Source organism: Xiphias gladius, chromosome 24 (genome assembly GCF_016859285.1).
Source record: "Xiphias gladius isolate SHS-SW01 ecotype Sanya breed wild chromosome 24, ASM1685928v1, whole genome shotgun sequence".
In the NCBI taxonomy this organism is placed as follows: domain Eukaryota; kingdom Metazoa; phylum Chordata; class Actinopteri; order Istiophoriformes; family Xiphiidae; genus Xiphias; species Xiphias gladius.
Window position 1 is genome coordinate 20,730,015 of NC_053423.1, and position 20,289 is coordinate 20,750,303.

General features: G+C 42.2%; 1 protein-coding gene and 1 long non-coding RNA gene across 12 annotated transcripts in view; one reads left to right on the forward strand and one right to left on the reverse strand.

The window, feature by feature from the left end:
- The window catches only part of pleca (plectin a), a 111,212-nt gene that overhangs the window by 8,640 nt on the left and 82,283 nt on the right, over positions 1-20,289 (reverse strand). For 7 of the 11 annotated variants that reach the window (XM_040122433.1, XM_040122438.1, XM_040122443.1 and 4 more), the window contains 27 exons: positions 19,982-20,148; positions 16,952-17,067; positions 16,513-16,619; positions 15,907-16,026; positions 15,690-15,785; positions 14,888-15,015; positions 14,113-14,206; positions 13,846-14,000; positions 13,116-13,452; positions 12,432-12,509; positions 11,879-12,040; positions 11,653-11,757; positions 11,409-11,504; positions 11,042-11,167; positions 10,517-10,669; positions 10,139-10,293; positions 9,912-10,038; positions 9,136-9,319; positions 8,890-8,910; positions 8,041-8,198; positions 7,549-7,727; positions 7,320-7,458; positions 6,804-7,160; positions 6,421-6,504; positions 6,235-6,339; positions 5,853-5,951; positions 163-3,510 (listed from right to left, as the gene is read on the reverse strand). In XM_040122433.1, coding sequence (XP_039978367.1) covers positions 163-3,510; positions 5,853-5,951; positions 6,235-6,339; positions 6,421-6,504; positions 6,804-7,160; positions 7,320-7,458; positions 7,549-7,727; positions 8,041-8,198; positions 8,890-8,910; positions 9,136-9,319; positions 9,912-10,038; positions 10,139-10,293; positions 10,517-10,669; positions 11,042-11,167; positions 11,409-11,504; positions 11,653-11,757; positions 11,879-12,040; positions 12,432-12,509; positions 13,116-13,452; positions 13,846-14,000; positions 14,113-14,206; positions 14,888-15,015; positions 15,690-15,785; positions 15,907-16,026; positions 16,513-16,619; positions 16,952-17,067; positions 19,982-20,148 — 6,996 coding nt within the window. The remainder of the gene's footprint in view (positions 1-162; positions 3,511-5,852; positions 5,952-6,234; positions 6,340-6,420; positions 6,505-6,803; positions 7,161-7,319; positions 7,459-7,548; positions 7,728-8,040; positions 8,199-8,889; positions 8,911-9,135; positions 9,320-9,911; positions 10,039-10,138; positions 10,294-10,516; positions 10,670-11,041; positions 11,168-11,408; positions 11,505-11,652; positions 11,758-11,878; positions 12,041-12,431; positions 12,510-13,115; positions 13,453-13,845; positions 14,001-14,112; positions 14,207-14,887; positions 15,016-15,689; positions 15,786-15,906; positions 16,027-16,512; positions 16,620-16,951; positions 17,068-19,981; positions 20,149-20,289) is intronic. The other 4 variants (XM_040122434.1, XM_040122439.1, XM_040122442.1 and 1 more) reach the window with 1 other exon arrangement.
- Positions 7,098-10,145, forward strand: LOC120786791. The gene is made up of 3 exons (XR_005706762.1): positions 7,098-7,236; positions 8,036-8,166; positions 9,957-10,145. It is a non-coding gene; the product is annotated as an uncharacterized LOC120786791 (long non-coding RNA).

Sequence of the window (20,289 nt, forward strand, 5' to 3'; positions counted from 1 at the left end):
TTCATATAAATTGCTGGATGTTAATTTAAGGCACCACAATTTATATGAAATGTTATACGTGCTTTCTCAAATACTGTTCTGTAGTTAGTGTGTTTAGAAGGATAATGTTGACTGTAAAGGGTTTTATAAATTGACTGACAATGTTACTTAATGTCACAATACCTCTTTAGATTTATTCTGCAGCTCCTCGGACTCGTTTCTCAGCTTCTCTCTCTCTTTTTCAAGGTCAGCAATGGCTTTCTTCAGGTCATCAGCCTCTCTGGTGCTCTGTAGTCTCTGTGTCTCCAACTTTTGCACAACAATTTCTGTAGTTTGCTTTTCTGTCTCTTGAAGAAGAGCCTTTGCCTCATCAGCTTGTTTCTTGAATTTCTTAGCTTCCTCTTCGGCTTTTGCCTGCGCATCACTGAGCTCTTTCACCTTCAGTTTCAGTTTTTCTGCCTCAGCTGAAAATTCGAGCTGCCTCTTTCGCTCAGCCTCTAATGATTTTTGGAAGCCCTCTGTCTCCTTATCAAGGCGCTGTTGGATCTGCTTTTTGTCCTCTAGTAGTTTTTTAGCCTTTTCTTGTGCCTGGTTCTTTTGTTTCTGGAGCTCCTCTGCCTCAGCTTTCAGTTTGGTAGCCTCTTGGATGGCCTGCATTTTCTCTTTTAGCATTTTCTCTGCAAGCGCCCTCTGTTCAGCCAAGTCAGATTCGGCAATCTGCCTTTGTCTGGCTGTTTCTTCAGCCTCTACACTAAGTTTGGCGGCTTCCTCAGCCAAGCTCTTCATTTTCTCTGCTTCTTCTGCGAGTAATTTCTGTGTATTATCTTTGTCTTTCTGCATGAGGCGTCGATTTTCTTCCTCAATTGTGATCTTAAGTTTCAGGAGCTCATCCATCTGGATCTTAACTTTGGAAAGTTCATCCTCCACCTGTGCTTTTTGTTTGACAGCATCATTGACTTCACCTTTAACTCGCTGAAGCTCCTCATCCAACACTGCTTTCTGCTTATCGGTCTCATCCAGTTGCAGTTTAACCATTTTAAGTTCCTTTTCAACATGAGACTTCTGTTTAAGTGCTTCTTCTGCTTCTTTTTTGTGCTTGGCCATCTCTGCATCAGCCTGCTGCTTCTGTTTTAGAGCTGCTGCCTCAGCTGCTGCTCGCTTAGAGGCCTCCTCCTCTGCTTCTTTCTTCAGTCTCTCTGCATCTTTTTGAGCTTTGGACTGTTTAGCTGCTTCCTCCTCTGCTGCTTTTTTCTGTTTTTCAGCCTCCTCAGCTTTTTGACGGAGCAAGGCAGCCTCTTTCTCTGCTTTTTCTTTGGCTTTCTCAGCTGCTTGTGCAAGTTTCTTCGCATTTTCAAATTCATCTTTCAGCTTTTCCTGAGCGATAATGTCTTCTTTATTCTTACTCAGAACATCTTGAGCTTTCTGTTCTGCAGCAGTGCATTTCTCTGCTGCCTCTTTGGCCAGAATGACCTGCTTCTCTGCCTCTTTTTCAGCTTGGTCTCTCTGATTATTTGCTTCAGCAGCTTTCTTTTTGAGGCGTTCAACTTCCTCCTGAGCAGCTTTGCATTGTCTTGCCGCCTCTTCTTCTGCTGCAGTAATCCTCTTCACCTTCTCCTCAGCTTCTTTCCTTTTCTTCTCTTCCTTAGCAGCAAGCTTTTTCAGTTTCTCAGCCTCCTCTTCAGCTTTGAGTTTGCTTTTCTGTGTCTCATCTGCAATACCCTTTAATTTCTTAAATTCCAATTCCAAATCTGATCTCTCATTTGATGCTTTCTCAAAGTTGATCTTAATGATGTGAATTTCTTCTTCAACCACTTTCTTTTGCCTCAGAGTTTCTTCCACAATAGTCTTTTGTCGCTCTAACTCAGAAACAGATGAGCTCTTCAGGTGTTTGATTTTCTCCTCGATGTCTTGTTTATGCTGAGCAGCTTGGTCCTCCAGCATCTTTCTCTGATAAGCTTCATCCTCAGCTTTTCTTTTGAGTCTTTCATTCTCTGCCTCTTTAGCTTTCAGAGCAATCTCTGCTTCAGCCTTCAGACAAGTTGCCTCATTGATGGCAGCCAGTTTTTCCTTGAGTATTTTTTCAGCCTCTACTCTTTGCCGCGCTGCCTCTTCCTCTGCAATCTGTCTTTGCTTCTTTGCTTCTTCAGCAACTGATCTCAGTCTGGTTGCTTCCTCGGCAAGTTGTTTCATTTTCAACGCTTCAGACTCAAGAAGCTGCTTGCTCTTTTCCGTGTTCGACAGTGTCTCCTTCTCTGCGTGAATCTTCATCTGAAGAAGAGCATCCATCTCACTTCTGACTTTAGCCAGCTCATCTTCCAGTTGCTTTCTCTGGCTTTCAGCAGCATTCACGTCATTTTTCAGACGCTGGAGCTCATTATCCAACAGGCCCCTCTGTTGTTCAGCATGTTCAAAGTCAGCCTTTAAACGAATGCATTCTTGTTCTGCTGAAAGCTTTTGCTGAGCTATTTGTTCTGCAAACTTCCTCTGGTTTTCCAACTCCTTCTCTGCATTCTCCTTCTGCTTAAGTGCAGCCTCTTCAGCTTTAGCCCTTTTCTTGGCATCTCGCTCTGCCTCAAGCTTCTGCTTTTCTGCCTCCTCTTGAGCCTGGCTCTTCTTTTGGGCCTCCTCCTCAGCTTTTAGCCTCAAGCGGAGGGCCTCGTTGGCTTTTTGTCTCCATGTTTCGAGCTCTTTTTCTGCTTGCTCCCTGGCTTTGTTTGCTTCCTCTTGTTGTTTCCTGAGTTTTTCAGCTTCCTCCTGCAACTGAACGACAGCACCCTGCTCTTTCTTAAGGGATGCCTCAAGTTTTGATGCCTTTTCAGTGAATGATATGGATTTTGTTTGCAAATCTGCAGCAGCAGTCTTCTGTGCCACCTCCTCTACTACCTTAATCTGCCTGAATTTCTCCTCCTCAGCCTGTTTCATGCGCCTCTCTGCCTCCTCTGCTTGCAGTTTGAAATTCTGCAGGTCATCTAGTGCTTTCTGCTTTTGCTTGGCAGCTTCTTTTTCTGCTTCAGATTTACGCTTCAGCTCATCTTCAGCATTTTTCTTTTTCTGAGTCTCTTCAGTTACCTGCTTGCGAAGCCTTTCTGCCTCGTCCTGAGCAGCTTTCCTCAGCTTCTCAGCCTCAGCAGCCTTGTCTCTGAGCTGCTGTAACTCAGCCTCAGCTGTGGTCTTTTGTGTTATTGTTGTTTGTAACTGGACTCTAATTATGTGGATTTCTTCCTCAATCTTCCTACGACTCACTACTGCCTCTTCTAGCTGCTGATTCTTGGACTTGATCTCCTGTTCTGACAGGCTCCTCAGCTGATGCAGCTCGTGCTGTATGTTTTGCTTTTGTTTCTCAGCATCCACTGCAACGTCTTGCCTCTTGCTGGCCTCTTCCTTCATCTTCAGCTTCAGCTCTTGCGCTTCTTGCTCTGCTTTGGCCACAGATTTAGCATGAGCCTGAGCCAACTGTTTCTGTTTATCTAACTCAGCCTGTATCTCCGCCATTCTTTTCCTCTCCTCTTCTTTTAGTTTTTCAGAAGCTTTCTGTATTAGTAGAAGCAAAGAGGGAGTCAAGGGAATTGAGAGAACGTTAGAGGTGTTAGACTGTAAAATAAATCTTCAGTATTAAAGTAGTTATAACACATGTAGGTACATAAAATGTATATACATGAGAATATGTTACAGCTATAGCTAATTACCTACAACAAATAGACATTTCTTTTAACGGGGTAAATACTGTATTGGGAAATGCTTATCATGTTTATTCAAGGTATGACACACAGAATGGCACTTCACAACACAGCACGGCACTATACTTTGATTTCATGCAATTGAGGTATTTTCATTGACCGATACGCTATACAGATAGAGGGCAAATATATGATAAGGCCTTGTCTCATTTTACACAATGAGTATTGTGCAATGTTGACTTGTTACAAACAGCAGACTGTGTGCATGTAATAATAGCATACTTTGTACTAATATTTTCAAGGTGTGAAGGGTATGTAGTTGCTGCTGAAAAAAAAAAAAAAAAAGTATATATATATTATTAAATATTCCAATTTCATATCTGATACTGTTGTGGTTTATATAATTTGTTCAGTCACCATTTCATATTTAGGGCTCGAGTCCTGTCCCTCCTCATTCTTTACACACTCCTTTATTTTGAGTAAGTAAAGTAATTAAGAAGTAGTAGGCAGGGAATAAATAAGACTCAGCGTGCAAAACGCATTAAGCACTGTGGGAAATAAACCAAAAACTTTACAAAGAAGTGCAGAAACGGCACAGTAATTAAAATAATAAAGGGTTTGTGGAATTGCATCATAGCAAGTCGGAATTCAAAGTGTAAGAACCAGAGTAACCTCACTATGAAGATTAGCATAGTGATGCAGCAAACACAGCATGATTTCATGTGACATACTGCAGAAAACGTAAGCTTGGATTCAGTGTAAGTGACAGGACATGAATCCAAGGTCAAGTAGCACTGATTCTGACAACAGATACAGCAAACATCGAGAGATGAGTTCTACCATTTAGGAAGAATGGTAAGTGCATAGTATTGTGTACAGGTGATTGATATCTATAAGGAAGGCTCAACATTTTCAAAAAAACCTATAATATTGATCTCTAATTGAGCTCTGGCTTAGGACACCGTTGTTTCTGGTGTATCAGCACCAGCCTCGATTAGTCAATCGATTAGTCCATCAACAGAAAAACAATCGGCACCTATTTTGATAATCGACTGACCGTTTCAGGTATTTTTCTTGGAAAAATAGTAAAAAATAACAGCTTCAGCTCTTTAAATGAGAGGATTTGCTGCATTTGCTTTATCATGTCTTTGAATATCTTTTTTGAGTTTTGGTCGAACAAAACAAGACATCTGAAGACGTCACCCTTGGCTCTGCAAAGTTGCCATGACAATTTTTTCACCTCTTTTTAATATATCATACACTAAAGGATTAATCGATACATTGAAAAATAATCTGCAAATTAATCAATAATAGAAGTGATCATGAATAAAAATAGCTTGAAAATTTAATTGAAAGTTTAAAACATTTACGGTAGATTAGCAAAGCAAAAAACTGGACAATTATACCAATTGCTCAGTTAAAATGCACAAGAATTTTTAATAAAAAGGGCTCAAATATAAAGGTTTCCAAAAAAAAATCCTGAGCCTTCCCTTCACTACAGACAATGGTCAGATGTAGAGAGGAATGATATGACCTGAGAGGGTCTTTTTTTAAATACCTGGTGCTTTGGGGTTAATTCATCTCTTAAGCGCGTGATTAATATTCATCATGACAAAGCACTGGCGAGCAGGTCAAAAGGATCAAACACAATAGAAAGTTAGAAAAGAAGAAAAGGGAAAAAGTAGCGGTAGAGGTAGATTGAAAAATAATATCTGTGAAGGCAGGTAGCCAAACTGAAACCTTCAAATCACAAGTGTGGGTGATTTCAAGAGGAAATAAAGAAGCAAATACCAAATTAAAATTGTTGGACAAGCAGCTGAGCAGTTAGAAAATGTGACTGAATTTGGAACTGATGCCAAATTGGAGTCGTGTACAGACTATGTGACATGATTTGACTAAGTACGCAGTGTAGGGGAATGAGAGACATATATTGTAGTGGGGATGTGATGTGCTACAACACTAGGATGAATCCGTTTGCTTCACCACTGTATGCTCTCCTATCATGCCGAACAGATTTGGACTCTGAGTAACAGAATCATACAATTTTGAGTGCCACCTTTTTGTTAGTATTTAATGACAACTGATTTCCCATACGTCGATCAGTTAACAGGCAGGGGCGGCATTGTTTGCGTTAGCGAGACTTCAGATTCTCAGCGGACGCCTGCTGCTGTGCCTCATCAGATAGTGTGTGTTTACCTCATCATCCTCCAGGCGGCGCTGTGTTTCCATGATGAATTTAATGTACTGGCTGGTGAGAGTCATCAGCTCACTGTAACGGGTTCTCAGGGTGACATACTGAAAGAAATGCAGCGGTACAGAGTAGTTAACAGAATGTCCAGTTGACAACTAACCTTAAAACATACTTTTTCTGTCCATTTCTAGCATTCTTTAAAATATACGTGTTACTACAGTTAATGACAAAAGGGTCACAGTCGGTCACTGAACTCCAGCACCTAAACTGAATGTGATCACTGATGGGTTTTTTTGTTTGTTTGTTTGTTTTTTTTTTCTCTTCACAAGGGCAGATGACAATGGGCATCACCACTGACACGGCTGCAGTTCTGCCTGTAAAACCTACCTCTTGGATGATGTTATCAGATGCACACTCCATTTTGGGTTTCTTTAGAGGAGAGGCTATTGGATCTTGGAGGGCTTTGTAAGTCAAAATCTGGAACTCATAATCCTAAAAAGGACGAAAAAAAATTATAGTCAAGCCAGAAAATAAACTTCCTTTAGGTGTACAGCTGAAAATATCGGTACAGACCTTAACAGAATCAATGTAAGCTTTTGCATTTTTCTGGCAATTTTCAATCCTGTCCTTGTTTTTCTCGATCTCTTCCAGGAGTTTCTGTAATTATAAATGAAAACATTAAAACAGACAATATTTCACTGTTCGTATCATAGTGTCTTTTTCAGTGTAGTTCAATTATTTTTTTCTAACAAAAAGGAAAAAGCCACAGCTGCAAGTCTTGTTTTCATTATTATAGAAACATTAATTCAAATTCATAAAAGCTGGTGAGGAATTAAAGTAAAGGAAGAGGATTCAGTGCATTCTTCCTAAATCTGTGCTATAAGTGTGACCACCAGAGGGCTTTATGACTCTTCTTCCCTTTACCCTACACAGCCTATTCTTTTCTCTCACAATACCTTCTCCTCTGCCAGCTGCTCCTTGAGAGCCTTGCTGTCACCGATGGGCACAGCTTGAATCTTTTCCTGCCTCTGTCTCGCCTCTCCAAGCCAGCGGATGAGCCACTCGTAGCTTTCCTGGTAGGAATTCATGTGGCGCCCAAGGAGGTCGAGCTCCCGCAGTCTGACCTCCATCTGCGCAAACACAGCCTGCCAGCGCTCCAGGAGGCTGCGGACCAGCTGACGGTAATGCTCCAGTTCAGCGTCGCGCTCGCTGTGGATCCTCGTCATCTTGTCGTTGATCGCCGTTGCCCTTTTCAGCTCTTCCTGCAGGCGGTCGAATACCGCCTGGTCGGCCTCGGCTTCAGCACGCATTGACTGTCAGACAAAAGAACAAAGTCTTCACCTCAATATCAAAACATCGCAGACCAGTGTGGGAGCAAGCACGTCACAGGTTCATTCACGGCAAATATAAAATGTGTACAATGATATATGTGGATATGAAGGAAATGTTGTCTTTCCAAAAAGAGTAGATACCTTCAGCTGACGGCGATGGTCCTCCACCTCCTTCTCCTCAGCTGGCACGTTGCTGACATCACGCAGACGAGTCTCATATTTCTTCAGTGTGTCCTCTGCATCGTTAGTGTTTCTGATCACAACATCAATGGTCTTCAGCCTGAAATCAAGAGGTTCACGTTTGTAAAAAAAAGCACAATTTACAGCTGTGAATTCGTCAGGAAGCACTCAGAGAGTCACAGAGCCTCACCTGTCCAGGTAGACAGAGGAGAGGCCGTAGACGTGGTCCATCTTCTTCAGTGTGACGTCCAGTTCGGAGCGCAGTATCGGGGCAGAGCTGGACTGCTGAGGAGACGCCAGAACCTCCTCTGTTTTCTCAGCAATAGAGTTCAAGTCTTTCTTCAAGCCCTCCAATTCGGACTGGACTTTCTGCCGTCAAGAATAAGGAATATTATTTAGTGAACAGATTATTTAGTCCCACTAGTATTTCAGCAAATGAGAGGAATTACTGTGTATTATCATCCAGTCAGCATTAAAATCAAATCGTCTTAATGGGGCATGTAACATATTAACTACTGAGTTTAACAGCGTGGTACAACTTCAAAATTTTCATGAAGAACGTTAGCATTGCAACCTCAACAAACATCCTGTTGCATGTTAGGAGGAGTGTTTCATTCATTTAGATTACTCCGTTTTCCTTCTGCACCTGATTTTGTGTGTATGTGTTAATATCCCAGGTTACCATTTGCTCTGCAGTCTTCAGGGCGCAAGCCTTTACTGGCTCCTTGTCCACAGGCTGGCGCAGGCGTGTCACTGTTCGATTCTCGCATCCCTCCAGCCGCAGGCGAAGGTCCTTGATCTTTGTCAGGTAAGTCTTGCACACTGACTCATCTTGCTCTCCTGGTTGAATCAGAATAAATGTATATACATTATCTGTTAGCAAAGAGCACAGATTCTGTATACATAAGCTGTTTATTAGTTCAAGGCAGGTTTTGCATTGCATGTGGGAAATAGTTTGTTAAATCAAGCAATCGAACGACTGCACAAAAACATGGAATAATCCTAAAAGATAAAGTATTAGTTACAGGATCTTATTTAATAGTGACGCTTTACAGAATCATTTGTATTTTGCTGCACTTTTTCTGACTGAAATTTAAAAAAAATGTAATTTCTCTAACATACTCTAAATAATAATAATGGAAGAAATAATCTTAATAAACTACAGGGGCCTTGGTACAATTACTGTCTGTGAATGTGTCTATGTAACATTTTATACAACAAAATAACTTCTTCATGCTTGATTGGTCACATGTTGATTATCTGTTACGGTGGGTATTTTTTTTTATCAGTTAAGTGATTCAATCATTCACTGACAGAGACTGGAGATCAGCTGCCACGAAACCCATGCACAGAGACGAGAATGCAACAATGAGTGAAGTTAGGAGGAACATCAAAATCAGTCAGGATGAAGAAGCTGATTGAGTTAATGAATGAAACGAAAACGTGACAGCACAACAGCCCTCGGTGCACACACGGTCAGCCAATCAAAAGCTCCTGTTACACATCTGCCGCTGTAACTGAAGCGCCTTACCTGCCCTGGGTGGCACATAGCCTGCAATGTGAATCCAACAGTCAACTCACACACAAATGACCATGACTGAATGTCAACACAAATGCCTGAGAAATGATTCAATGAGAAAACGTTTGGTCCAACGTAAACTTAAAATAAAATAAATGTGTCTTATAATCCCTTTCAGACCCTTTCTTACCATGTTTGGGTGATGATAAAAGAATCCACAGTGGTATAGGAAACATAACAACCAAACGGTACACACACCTTGCTCTGCAGAGCTGACCATTGTGTTGTAGTGTTGGTTGGCTTTGCTGTAGTTGGACTCCATTTGCATGCGGTCCTCCACCCCGAACATCCGGGAGTCCTGGCTGTCCCTCAGGAAGTCCTGGTAGTGCTGCTCCAGATTTCTCAAAGCCAGGCGGTACTCCTCCACCCTCAGGGTCTTAAACTGCAGGGGGGCAGAGGAAGGAAGATGGATATTAAACCTTGTAAAAAAAAAAAAACAGTCGTTCAACACAAAGCTGTGCGTTTATAGATAATTGATACACAGTATGTTAACTAGTAGGGTAAAGCATGTCTTAAGAAAAACATTTCCTCCCTCTGTAGTGAATAATCAGCCACGATCAAAAATTATTTTGCCCTTTAAAAAAAAAAAAAAAGCCTTGGTCAATTTATTCAACAGCAAGAGAAGAGAATAAACCAAATACAATTAACGATCACTCATCAGAACATGCATAATCTTTATCCACTATACTTACTAGGCACACATAAATCTAATTAGATGTAACAAATACAGACAGCAGCAGTGGCCCCGTGCGGTGAAACAACTACACTAGCCTTCATGTGAACCCAGCTAAACTGGTACAACAGGCTGCTGGCTTTCATTTAGTTCTTGAGAAATATTTCCCTCCTGTCATTAGTAACAGCATCCATCCATGTTTTATAAAACCTGCTGCTGTACTTTAGCGATTTTTACAAAAACTTAAAGACACTGTTAGTCTATTAGCTTTTCTCTAATACAGCATGTCCTGTGTTGTTACCATGGTGATGTTCCAGGTTTTGATGATGTGGATGTCTCTCATCAGGTACTGCCAGGACAACAGGCTCTTCATGTCCATGAACATCGTCTGCCACATCGTCTGCAGCCTCTGGAGGTTTCCATCCAGTCTGAGGAAGGTAGAGTGGAGGTTAGCACTTTCTGCTCTGCGTGCACGTGAGTTTGGTCTCTGACTGACCCAAGACACCCCGAGGGGGACTCCGAGCTCACCCGGCAACACTGTTCACAGCGTCCTTGTTGTTGGGGGGAATCAGGAAGCAGATAGACGGTACAGATGCCTCGCTGCCTTTATTGTTCAGCACCCTCCACTTGTAAGGCTCCGAGTTGTTCATCAGAGCACATTCATCTCCTCTGTGGACTGTGATCTGGAGGAAGATGAACATAGAAATGGATGCTCAATGGACTAAACCTCATACTGCATTTTCCTGTAATTTATCTGTGTTCATAATTAAAGGAAATTTGTGTATGTCTTTTCATTATTAGAAGTTAAGCAAAAGATGGACACAGCTAGTACACTCTTTGAAATTCAATAAAAATTATCCTTACAAATATGAAAAACACGGGGGGAGAAAAATGTCTCATGCTTACTTCCATCTGTTTGAAGTCACAAACAGCCTGGATGGGCAGTTTGCCCTTTAATGGGGTAGTAGGGTTACGTGGTTTCAGCTGGACGATGGTCTTGGCTCTCAGCTTCAGGCCTTCCAGGTGAGTCTTGAACTCAGTCAGTTGCTCTTTCTCATCCTGTTAAGAACAGAACAACATATGAAGTGGAGCATATTAAAATGAATGCTAAAAAATGGTCTCAATAGTTACTGTGAAGTTGCTCTAAGAAAGCGTTTACAATCTGTAGATATATTTTTGAGAAATGACAATTTCCTGCCATGATTTTTTTCACCATCTCCACCTTTACCAGAAAGATAAATCTGAGATGGAGTTCCCAGGAATTCTGTTATCTCTCCTCACCACATGTACTGTAGTGTCTCATGAAGCTTTGAATCAGCAGTTATGCCATTTGCCAGTACACAAAATAGGATGTGCTCTTCAGTGACACTGTACATATTAACAATATCTCGATGTGTTTAAAGTAAACAACACGGCAATGAATAAACTTACAGCCGCGTCCTGCAGCAGGTCCTCCAGCCGCGTGACTGTGATGGAGCGGTCGCACGTGTACTTCCTCTTCATCGTGTCTTGCATCTTTTTGATCCTCTCCTCTGCCTCCTTCACGTCAGAGAAAAACTAAACGAGGAAAAAAGTGGAGAAATAAAGTTGCGGTGTGGTTCAAAAGTTCGGAGCTTGCCCTACACAGGCAGCAACAGTAAGACAAACAAAAAGGGCGACAGATTTCCTGATGGACAGGTGAGCGCAGAACAGAAATTGTTTCCTTTGATTAAGTTTAGTCCTTAGGGATACCCACGGTAACGTGGGCACAGCCAGTTTTTAGGTAATGAAGTCTTGCAATGTAAGTCAGTAATCATACCTGGAAGTAGGCAGTATTTTCTTTCAGGTGGGTTTCGATGCAGCAGCACAGCTGGAGGATCCAGCTCCACTGAGTCTGCAGAGCTGAAGTAAAGGCCTGAGGAGGGAGGGTAGAGGGGGAAACGGAGTATCGATGAGAAGGACAAATAAGGTACTCTTAAAATAATACAGTCACATTTGTTTGAATTGAGATTTCTAAAATGTAATGTAGTGTATGTGGAATGTGGCAGTGCAATGAGTTCTACCTCTACAGTCGTCCTGGCAGGGTGTCCGTCTCTCAGCAGTTTGTCTCCTGTGGTCTGGACACTGTTCACCTTCTTCTCCCTGAGCTCCAAATCTCTCATCAAACCCTGCCCACAACAACAACATTCAGTTGTTATCCCCAGAGCATAAAGCAGAATCATATCACCGTCGTTATCACTAGAGAGCGCTGTGTGTAAAACTTGTTAGAACGTCACACTGTCACTCTACCGAGTAGTTTTCTTTCTTGGCTGCCATGTTGGTGTTTCGTTCACTCCAGTCGTAGTTGACCTCCTCCTCCTCTTTGTCATTCAGCCACATCAGCTCTTTGGTTGCTGCAGTGACGAAGGCGTGAAGCTGGTCCAGGTAGCGCAGACGGGCCTTAGAGGCGTTCTGCGGTGATACAGGGGACACGCGTTACGGTACATTTTGAGGGACTGGAGAGACCGGTTCAGACGGAGACTGGAAGGGAGCAGAGGGCTTTAAGGTGGCACCATCCACTCTTTGGCAGCTAGAGATATTCTCCACCTTCTCCGTGAGGCTGCTGAAAGACTAGTGATGCAACTGCTCTGTCTCTGTTATTAGTTCATTTACAAAACAAACGTCTTTACTCAGCAGTGAAATGTTGCGTTAGCCATATAACTTTCAACGGCTGCCTTGGGCAAGAACTGAAATGTGTTCAGTGTGACTGCTTAAGAAGAGGAGTAATTTCCTTAGTATTATGAGTAACTTAAATTTTTTGATGTGTGTGTTTCTCTTCATTTTAGATTCTGTTGTAACTTACCAAGAGCTTGCCATACTGTAGCTCCAGTTTTCCCAGATAGTCTCGGTAGGCATCTTTACTGGCAGGCGAGACCTGACTCTGGAGCAGAAGAAAGGCAAGATCGTAGGTCAACTAAGCAATACTATAGAAATAAAAATATAAGTGATCAATAAAAAAATTCTAGTTAAAAAAACATGAGTAATCTCTTTTGACCTAGATTTCTTTTGAGAATCTTGGCCAAAATAGTGGCTCAGTTATGGTATGTTACACAGGCAAATGCAGACATTTTACACTACAGGAAGAAATAAGGAAAGGGGGGAGGAGAAAAGGGCAAAAACTACAAAAAAAAAAAAAAAAAAACCATAAACAAAAAACGTTTTAGGTGTTTCAAAATACATTTAAAACACATTAAAAGAGACAATTTCCAAAGCAAAGACAAGCACTGAATGGTTTCCCCTTGCTCATATCAGTCCTTAAAATAATCATGATTCTGTTCTTAAACATTATTGAACAACATCCATACTACTAGCTTGATACGAAGAGTTGAACTGTGTTTTGTTTCACTTCATATTCATTCATATATATTCAGTCATCTTCACAAAGCGCTGAACAACTCTGAGATGTGGGTGGTGACGCAGAAGTAATAAATCAGGAATAAAATGTCCCCCGGCTTCTACAAAAAATATTTCCTAATGGTGTCTGTACCTGATCAGCCTTTGCCCTCTCAATCTTGGAGCGGAACTCCTCCACAGACTGGTGCAGGCCGCGGTGGCTGCCCAGCTGCGACTCCACGGTGGGCAGGTCGGATCCCCACTCTCCTTCGTCCACGCGGCGCTGGTTCTCATCCACCCAGCCCAGCAGATCTTGGATGTAGCGCAGGGTGACTTCATCCAGCTCGGGCCGCACCCTCATGGGGGCCTGCCTCAGGACCTGGGAGGTGTGGATCTGAGTCATGGGGATCTGCGCGGTGGTCACACCTGACTTGAGGCGCAGGTTGTACTCACTGCGGAGGTTCACCAGCCGCTCGTGGAGACGATACACTCTACAGCCAGAATCAGTAAACGAATAAAGGCTGTCAGTTAGTGCTGAAATGTTTGACCATTTTATTAACAACATTTGTTTAATATGTGTTCTTTTTTCTCTCTTTATAAAGCAAGTGCCAAACATTCAGTAGTTCCAACTTCGGAGATTTTAGGATTTGCATATTTACCACTTAATGTCTGTTGATTGGACAAAACGAGCAATTTGCAAATTTAACCTTGGCTCTACAAATGTCACTACTTTTTGCAAATTACTGAATTAACAAGTAATCAAATAAATAAAAATATAGATTAGTAGATCAACTGATAATGAAAAATAATCATTTGCTGCAACCCTAATATCAAAGGTTAGTCGTCTCAAGTGTTGCAGTTTGATTCATTTGTTTGTTTTGCACCTGCGATACATCTGCTCAGCCTGAAGGTGGCGTCCGTCTTTGAGCAGCTGAACATCATTGAAGAGCAGGCGAATCATTCCTTCTGCTTTTTCCAGATCAGCCTCCACCTCTGCTGTGTGCTGAGCAGGTTTCCCTGAGCTCAGCATCCTCACATCCTGCAACACGGAGACAAAGAAATTACAACACCGCCTGCGGCCGCAGTGGATTCTGCAATGACCTTTGGTAAAACGATAGTTACTAGTTCTGCCACCAAAGTTTGTGTCTCACCGTCTGCAGCAGAGTTTCCACCTGGTTGAGCTGCTCCTCACACACCCCCGACTCCATCTGGACCTTGCTGACGATCCTCTGAAGTCGCTCCAGCCTGCAGCGGTGGGAGAGGGGGAGTGGAGGGGGGAGGTCAGAGGTCAAAAATCACTTTAAGCGAGGTAAAGTACCTGACAGTCAAATTATCCTCCAGGGTACTTTTTTTGCTTTGTCGCTCTGATGTGATTAACTAAAGGAAAGCCCATCTTACTTTACAAATGAGTAAAACTGAACTAGTCGATTAAAAAGTCAAGTGAAAAAACTAAAGCACTCACTCCATCCTCTGGCGGAATAAATACTTTAACTCGTATCCCCAATGCATGAAAGCCATGATGGAGCTCTGACTGTTCACTGGAGTAGAGATGATATTTTTTAAATCTCTCCTCAACAGTCTCTCAAGTTTTCTAAGAACCAAAACCAAACGACTACGCCCTGCCAACCTTGTGATTTAAAAACAAGTTCATAAGCGACTATCAATTGACCATGTTATCGTCGGACTGCTGCCATGGCGATGGCGCCGTTGTCATGTGTTTGCCCTAATGTGACTTTTTACTTCCCACCCTCCAAAAAGCCAACCCAGTTATAATTCATCACCAAAGTGGACTTTGTCATTGGGAAATGAGTCATCCTCACACAGTAATAGTTTCTCAATGCCTTTCGTTTTTTTTTTCCCAGTCGTAAAGATGTGGAGTTTGGCAACAGGGAGCATGTGATGAGGTTCAGTTCGTGGCCCACTTACCTCTCAAATTCTGTCCTGAGGAGACGCTCTCTCTCCAGTATGGCCACGTGCAGGCGACCCCATTCCTTCTCCACATCAAAGGGATGGTAACCTGGCGGCACTTTGACATGACCTGCCTGGACTGCACCCTGCAAAAATTACAACCACATACCGTTAGTTGTGGCTAGTCAATTGTGCTTCAGTTCTCTCAAATGCTGGCTACATCAGCAGAATCACTCTCACCATTTAACACCCATGTAAAAATTTGGGGCTGGTCAACCTAAAATTAAAGATACTAGACTATTTTTTAAATGTTGGACCCTTGTGGTGAATTGGGACATAAAGGTTTTTAGGGATTTGTTCAATTTTTGGACTGCTAGACGGCTTTGAAGGCAGGAAGACATCATATGTTAGAGGTTTCAGGTGTAAATTCTGCCTTCCAGTGTACCTGGATTATTCTTAGGACAAGGCACTCTTCCTGAAAATGACCACAGTCACGGGAAAGACAAGAAACCTCATGCACTGATACATATATACACTGAATGTTCAAATCCAAAGAGGAACTTTTCACAGTGTTAACAGTCGTGAAGGTGCTACATCGTGCTAGGGTCCTGTGAGCAGAGCGCTGGGTGTTAAAGGCTAACTATCGGTGTACTGGAATTGGTCTCGGTTATATTAGTACACACGCATTTTAAATTGATTTAGCTTTAAGGATTCTTGGCACAAATGTAAAATGTGGTTGTGGAGTAGAAACAATCTTTCAAAACATCCTGTGTGTACTGACAGAGTGCAGATTTATTAGAGCTATGACGAGAGAACTCACCTCAAAAGACTTGAAGATGTGTTTGGAGCGGTTCTTGTCAGCCTCCTTTGCGGGGAGTTCTGTTTCCTTGAACTTCAGAAACTGACGCCAAAGAACCTGCAGATGAGAAAAGGGTTAGTTCATCCTCAGCTCCATCATCATCGTTATTCTGCTGTTATGTTAAATCGAAACACTCTCTTTTTTTTTTTTGTAACAGTTAAGGCCAAGACCCACTCACTTCAATCTCCTCGTAGCTGTTGGGGAACTTCCTCTCCTCGAAGACGAGGATGTGGTGTCTGATCCACTGCAGCAGCACGGAGACTAGCTCGTAATACTCCTGCCAACGCAGCTCCAGCTCCTGAAGCACAGACACAGACAGATCTTCAAGTTTAATACCTGGAGGAAGAACTATTACTGTGTGAACTGAGAGACACAAAGGAACATTATCACTGCACCGAATTTCCAAAACTACTGATGCTTCGGAATTCGGTTAAAGACAGACTCACCATTTCTACGCGTTCTATGAAAAGAGATTTATAAGTTGAATCGTAAAACTTCTACATAAAGCTAGAAAATCTCTTAGGACGTCAATCTTGCTTTATGGTTATAATGAAAATGCTGACAGAAATACTACTCCTCACGGCTCTGATGATCTTGGAGCTTTGTTTTACACTGGCAGTCACTGTTGCCACTGTAAATATCCAGTTGATCAAATTGCATGTATTGTTTTTTTACAGTTTGCTACTGCAGATCTAAGTTATCATCCCATGTCTTGTCCCTGCTGCAAAAGAGCCGGACAGTGATTTAGGGGAAAGATGGTTTGGTGACGTGGGAGAGGACTCACATTGGCTTTGACGCCATCCTGAACATCTGGTACCCTGGGCATGACGTCATACAGAGAGGAGACATACGTGATGATGGATTTCTCATCTGGATGGGGCACATCCACATCTGTAGAGGGAGAAAACGAATTTTGAAAAATGATGTTACTTGCGTCAGTGCTATCTGGAAATCGCAACACTGATGTATTGGCTGATGTTTTGCTGCAGATAGATATCAAACTGAAATAACCATTGGTTTGCTAAAATGTTGACTTGTGTGCTGAAATTGAAAAAACAAAACAAAAACACTTTTCTCCATCAAAGAGCTATACCTGAATGCTTTCACCCTTAACTCCAACCGCGCTTATCAGCGTGCCAATACTATAAGAAAGGTTTTTCTGAGTGGCTCCTTTGTGTGAACAAACACATGCTCAAATGGTCCCTAAAGATGTCTCCTCTCACCCTCAGGGTCCAGCAGTCTGGTGACGCCCAGGTCTCTCTCTGCCACGCTGAAGGCCTGCTCCAGATTCTCCTGGTTGCTCTGTCGGAACACTTGGCTCATGTCAATCAGAGTGGGCCTGCGGACGGAAACCAGCCGGAGAGAACAGTGACTGGAAGTGGGTCATTACACGGTTACTACCGTAGATTGAAATTAGCCCCAAAATCTGGAGTGTTCTTGGTTTTGTTTTTTTACCTGCCATATAATTCCACATTGACTGCTGGCAGGTAGAAAATGTTATGTTACATATTGCATGTTTTATGTTGCTGGAGGCAGGTTGATCACGAGAGCATGTCTTTCCTGATACCAGAAAGGGCAAGCAAAAACAAGAGTCCTCACCACCAGAGAAACTTAATATTCCCCTCTTTTTTATACACAAACAAGACAGACACGATGCCTTTGAGTGCACTTTGCCAGAAAGATAACTGTATCTAGTAACATGTAGGCACAAGCACAGAGCATTTCATAACTCCTGTGGGATAAAAGGGCATCTAGTGCCCATTAATACCAAAGACAACCATTACACTGCGGACACAGACTGTATAGAAAATTCAGCACAGTTAAGAAAGCTTTTCCAAGTATTCATACACTTGCACCACACTCTGGATGTAGTATTCTTTGTGTGGCCGGGCTGGTTCTCTCTCCACATAGCAGGCCTGTCTGTAGGACAATCTGTCCCTGCTCAGGTGGATGATGTGAGGCTCTGATCCCGATTCGTGCTCCTGGCTGTGGGACCCTCGACTGGGGCGGGCCCCGGGGCTCTGGGAGTCCTGGCTCGCATCAAAGGACTTTTCGGCAGGGACGTCCTCACAAAGCATGACCACCTTGTCCTCCAGGTCGCTGACGGAGCCCGCTGTGCTGCTGGAGGCACTGTTCAGACGCCTCTTTGTGTGGAACTTCCGCCTCAGGTTCAACATCGTAGTAATGGTCAGGTTAAAGGCACTAAAGCTTTCCGAGCTTTTATTTTGCACACACTTAAGTTATTAAAAAGAAAAAAGAAAAAAAAATGAAGCTACGGCATTATTAAGAATGATTTCGTCCTTGCTTGGATCCGCCAGTAATTCCTGCTTGTATTAAAGTCCTCTTCCTAATGTCTGTTTTCAGCCAAATGTCTGAATGACCAAATCACTGCGAGTCCTCTCTGCAGTCCCGCTCTCCCTCCAATGAGAAAGAATCTATGGCAGAGTGGTTAGCGTACCTGTGTTTTGCTACAACCTGCCGAGCCTCCAGTACGCATGCCTCCAGGGCGACTTTTTCTCAAAGTAGTGTGATACACCCACGTCGTCAAAGAAAACATTCGCTCTTTTCACGCCGAATTATGCCAGTTCTTCATGTTATTTTTCCGTCGTGTTATGAGCGATCCTGCGGGGCTTTTATTTTTCTGTGCAAACGCAAAGACTTAAAGTGACACTCCACCCAAAAAACATGGCCTGGGTAGGAAACGCTCGCCTCCTGTGCGCTCGAAAGCTGGCTGTTGAAGTCTGGAGTTTCCTTTACGAGGTGAACGGCGGCAGTGGTCAGCCTGGATCCGTGTCAGTTCTTATGGTTACAAGCAGAGAAAAAAAAAGAACCGAAGCCTCTACAGAAACATTTCGAAAACGCTGCTGCCATATTGTATGCATCAACATGGTCCAAACAGTCACACTGCTACCCAAATATGGCTAAATTAGCCACTACTGTCTTTGTCTATTTTGATGCCACAGCACTGTTGAACAAAATTGAGCATACAGATGGAGAGTGAAAAAGGAGGCTTCTATAGACACTTTGATTCCATTTTCCTGCAGTGAAAACCTGGCACCATTATAAACCATTGCAACCAACATGAATAAAGCTGCTTTTTTCAGATCCTCCTTCATGTCTGCAATGTACAGTTTGATCTTCAAAAGAAGGATGGTAACACTTTAACTTCCCCTAATCGGCATTTGAAAACACTTAATAAGTTGTTTATCACATTCACATGGTGTAACTGAAAAATATATTGTATAAGGAGTTTTTATTCACGTATCTATCAACAATTATTACATCCGTAACTGGTGTATAAACAGTTAATGAATGACTGATGACGCAGTATAACAGCACTGTGATTATATTCAATGTACAAATCATTGAAGTGTGTTATAAAAAATCTATTAACTGTTTGTACACATGTAGAAATCACTGATGGGTTTAGAACCTGTTGAAATTCTTGACCTCAAAAATACTTCTTTGAATAAATATTCTTCAAAGTCAAGGCCCACTTTATTCAATCATTTCATTATCATTTTGCTCACTCACTTTAAATTTACAAATTACATTTTATACGATTACAACTCTGTTATATAGTCATTCATGAACTTTTACGTATACTTCCGGGAAAAAGTTCTAGTTGTGTCCTTACAACTACAGCATAGTTTTTTTATAAACCATTTATTAGTTGTTAATTTAAATGCTTAATGGGGCGGTTAAAATAAAGTATTACCAGAAGGGGTTTTGATCATAAACCATCCAAGTGCCTGTAATTTATTTCAATGTTTGAGATGCAAAAAACAATCCACATTTTGTCCTGACGAATCAAGCGAGCAACCGTAAAAATTTTTGAAATTCCTGCCTCTGACCCTACTGCAATAAATAAGAAAGACACAGCAACGTGAAATATGTAGAAAGTCACAGAAAATACCTTTTTAACTGTTTGTAAAATTCATGTCCTACGGTGTTATGAGATCCCAGGTCCAGACAAGAACATTTTTCTTTGTGGTTTGAAAAATGCTTTGTTGCAACTCCCCATAACATCCTCTCTTAGGTTATCCTTTTGTGCCACTGTTGTTATATAGGTGGGTTTAATCACCTTTCACACATCATAATCCCACATCATAAATTTATTGCATTATCAGATCTTATTTTCAATTTTTAGTCTTATCTTTCTTGCCATGCTTTGCCAAATTACCATTTTTATCCAAGACGCCCTGTGGAAAAGTGCATACATTATAATAGTATATATTGTGTCTGTGCCTCACCTGTGTTTGTGTATGACGGCGTTGAAGAGCTTTCCATCCCTCCAGCTGGTTGTGAAGTTGTCGCAGCGCAGGCCCTGGTATCCCTCCACCATCCTCTGAGACCACAGCAACAGCTTCTCTTTGGCCGTCATGTCGTCCGACTGACCGTTCACCTGAATGTCTGAGATCTGAAGGAGAAGACGGTGCAAGGGGTCAGTGATTTGGTTCCAAATTAAGTGGACAGTAAAGATTTAAACCAGGGTGGTAAAGGGATGATATTAGGATTGGTGGCAAAATTAAACGACCAGCAAACAAAGCAGAACTCTTCC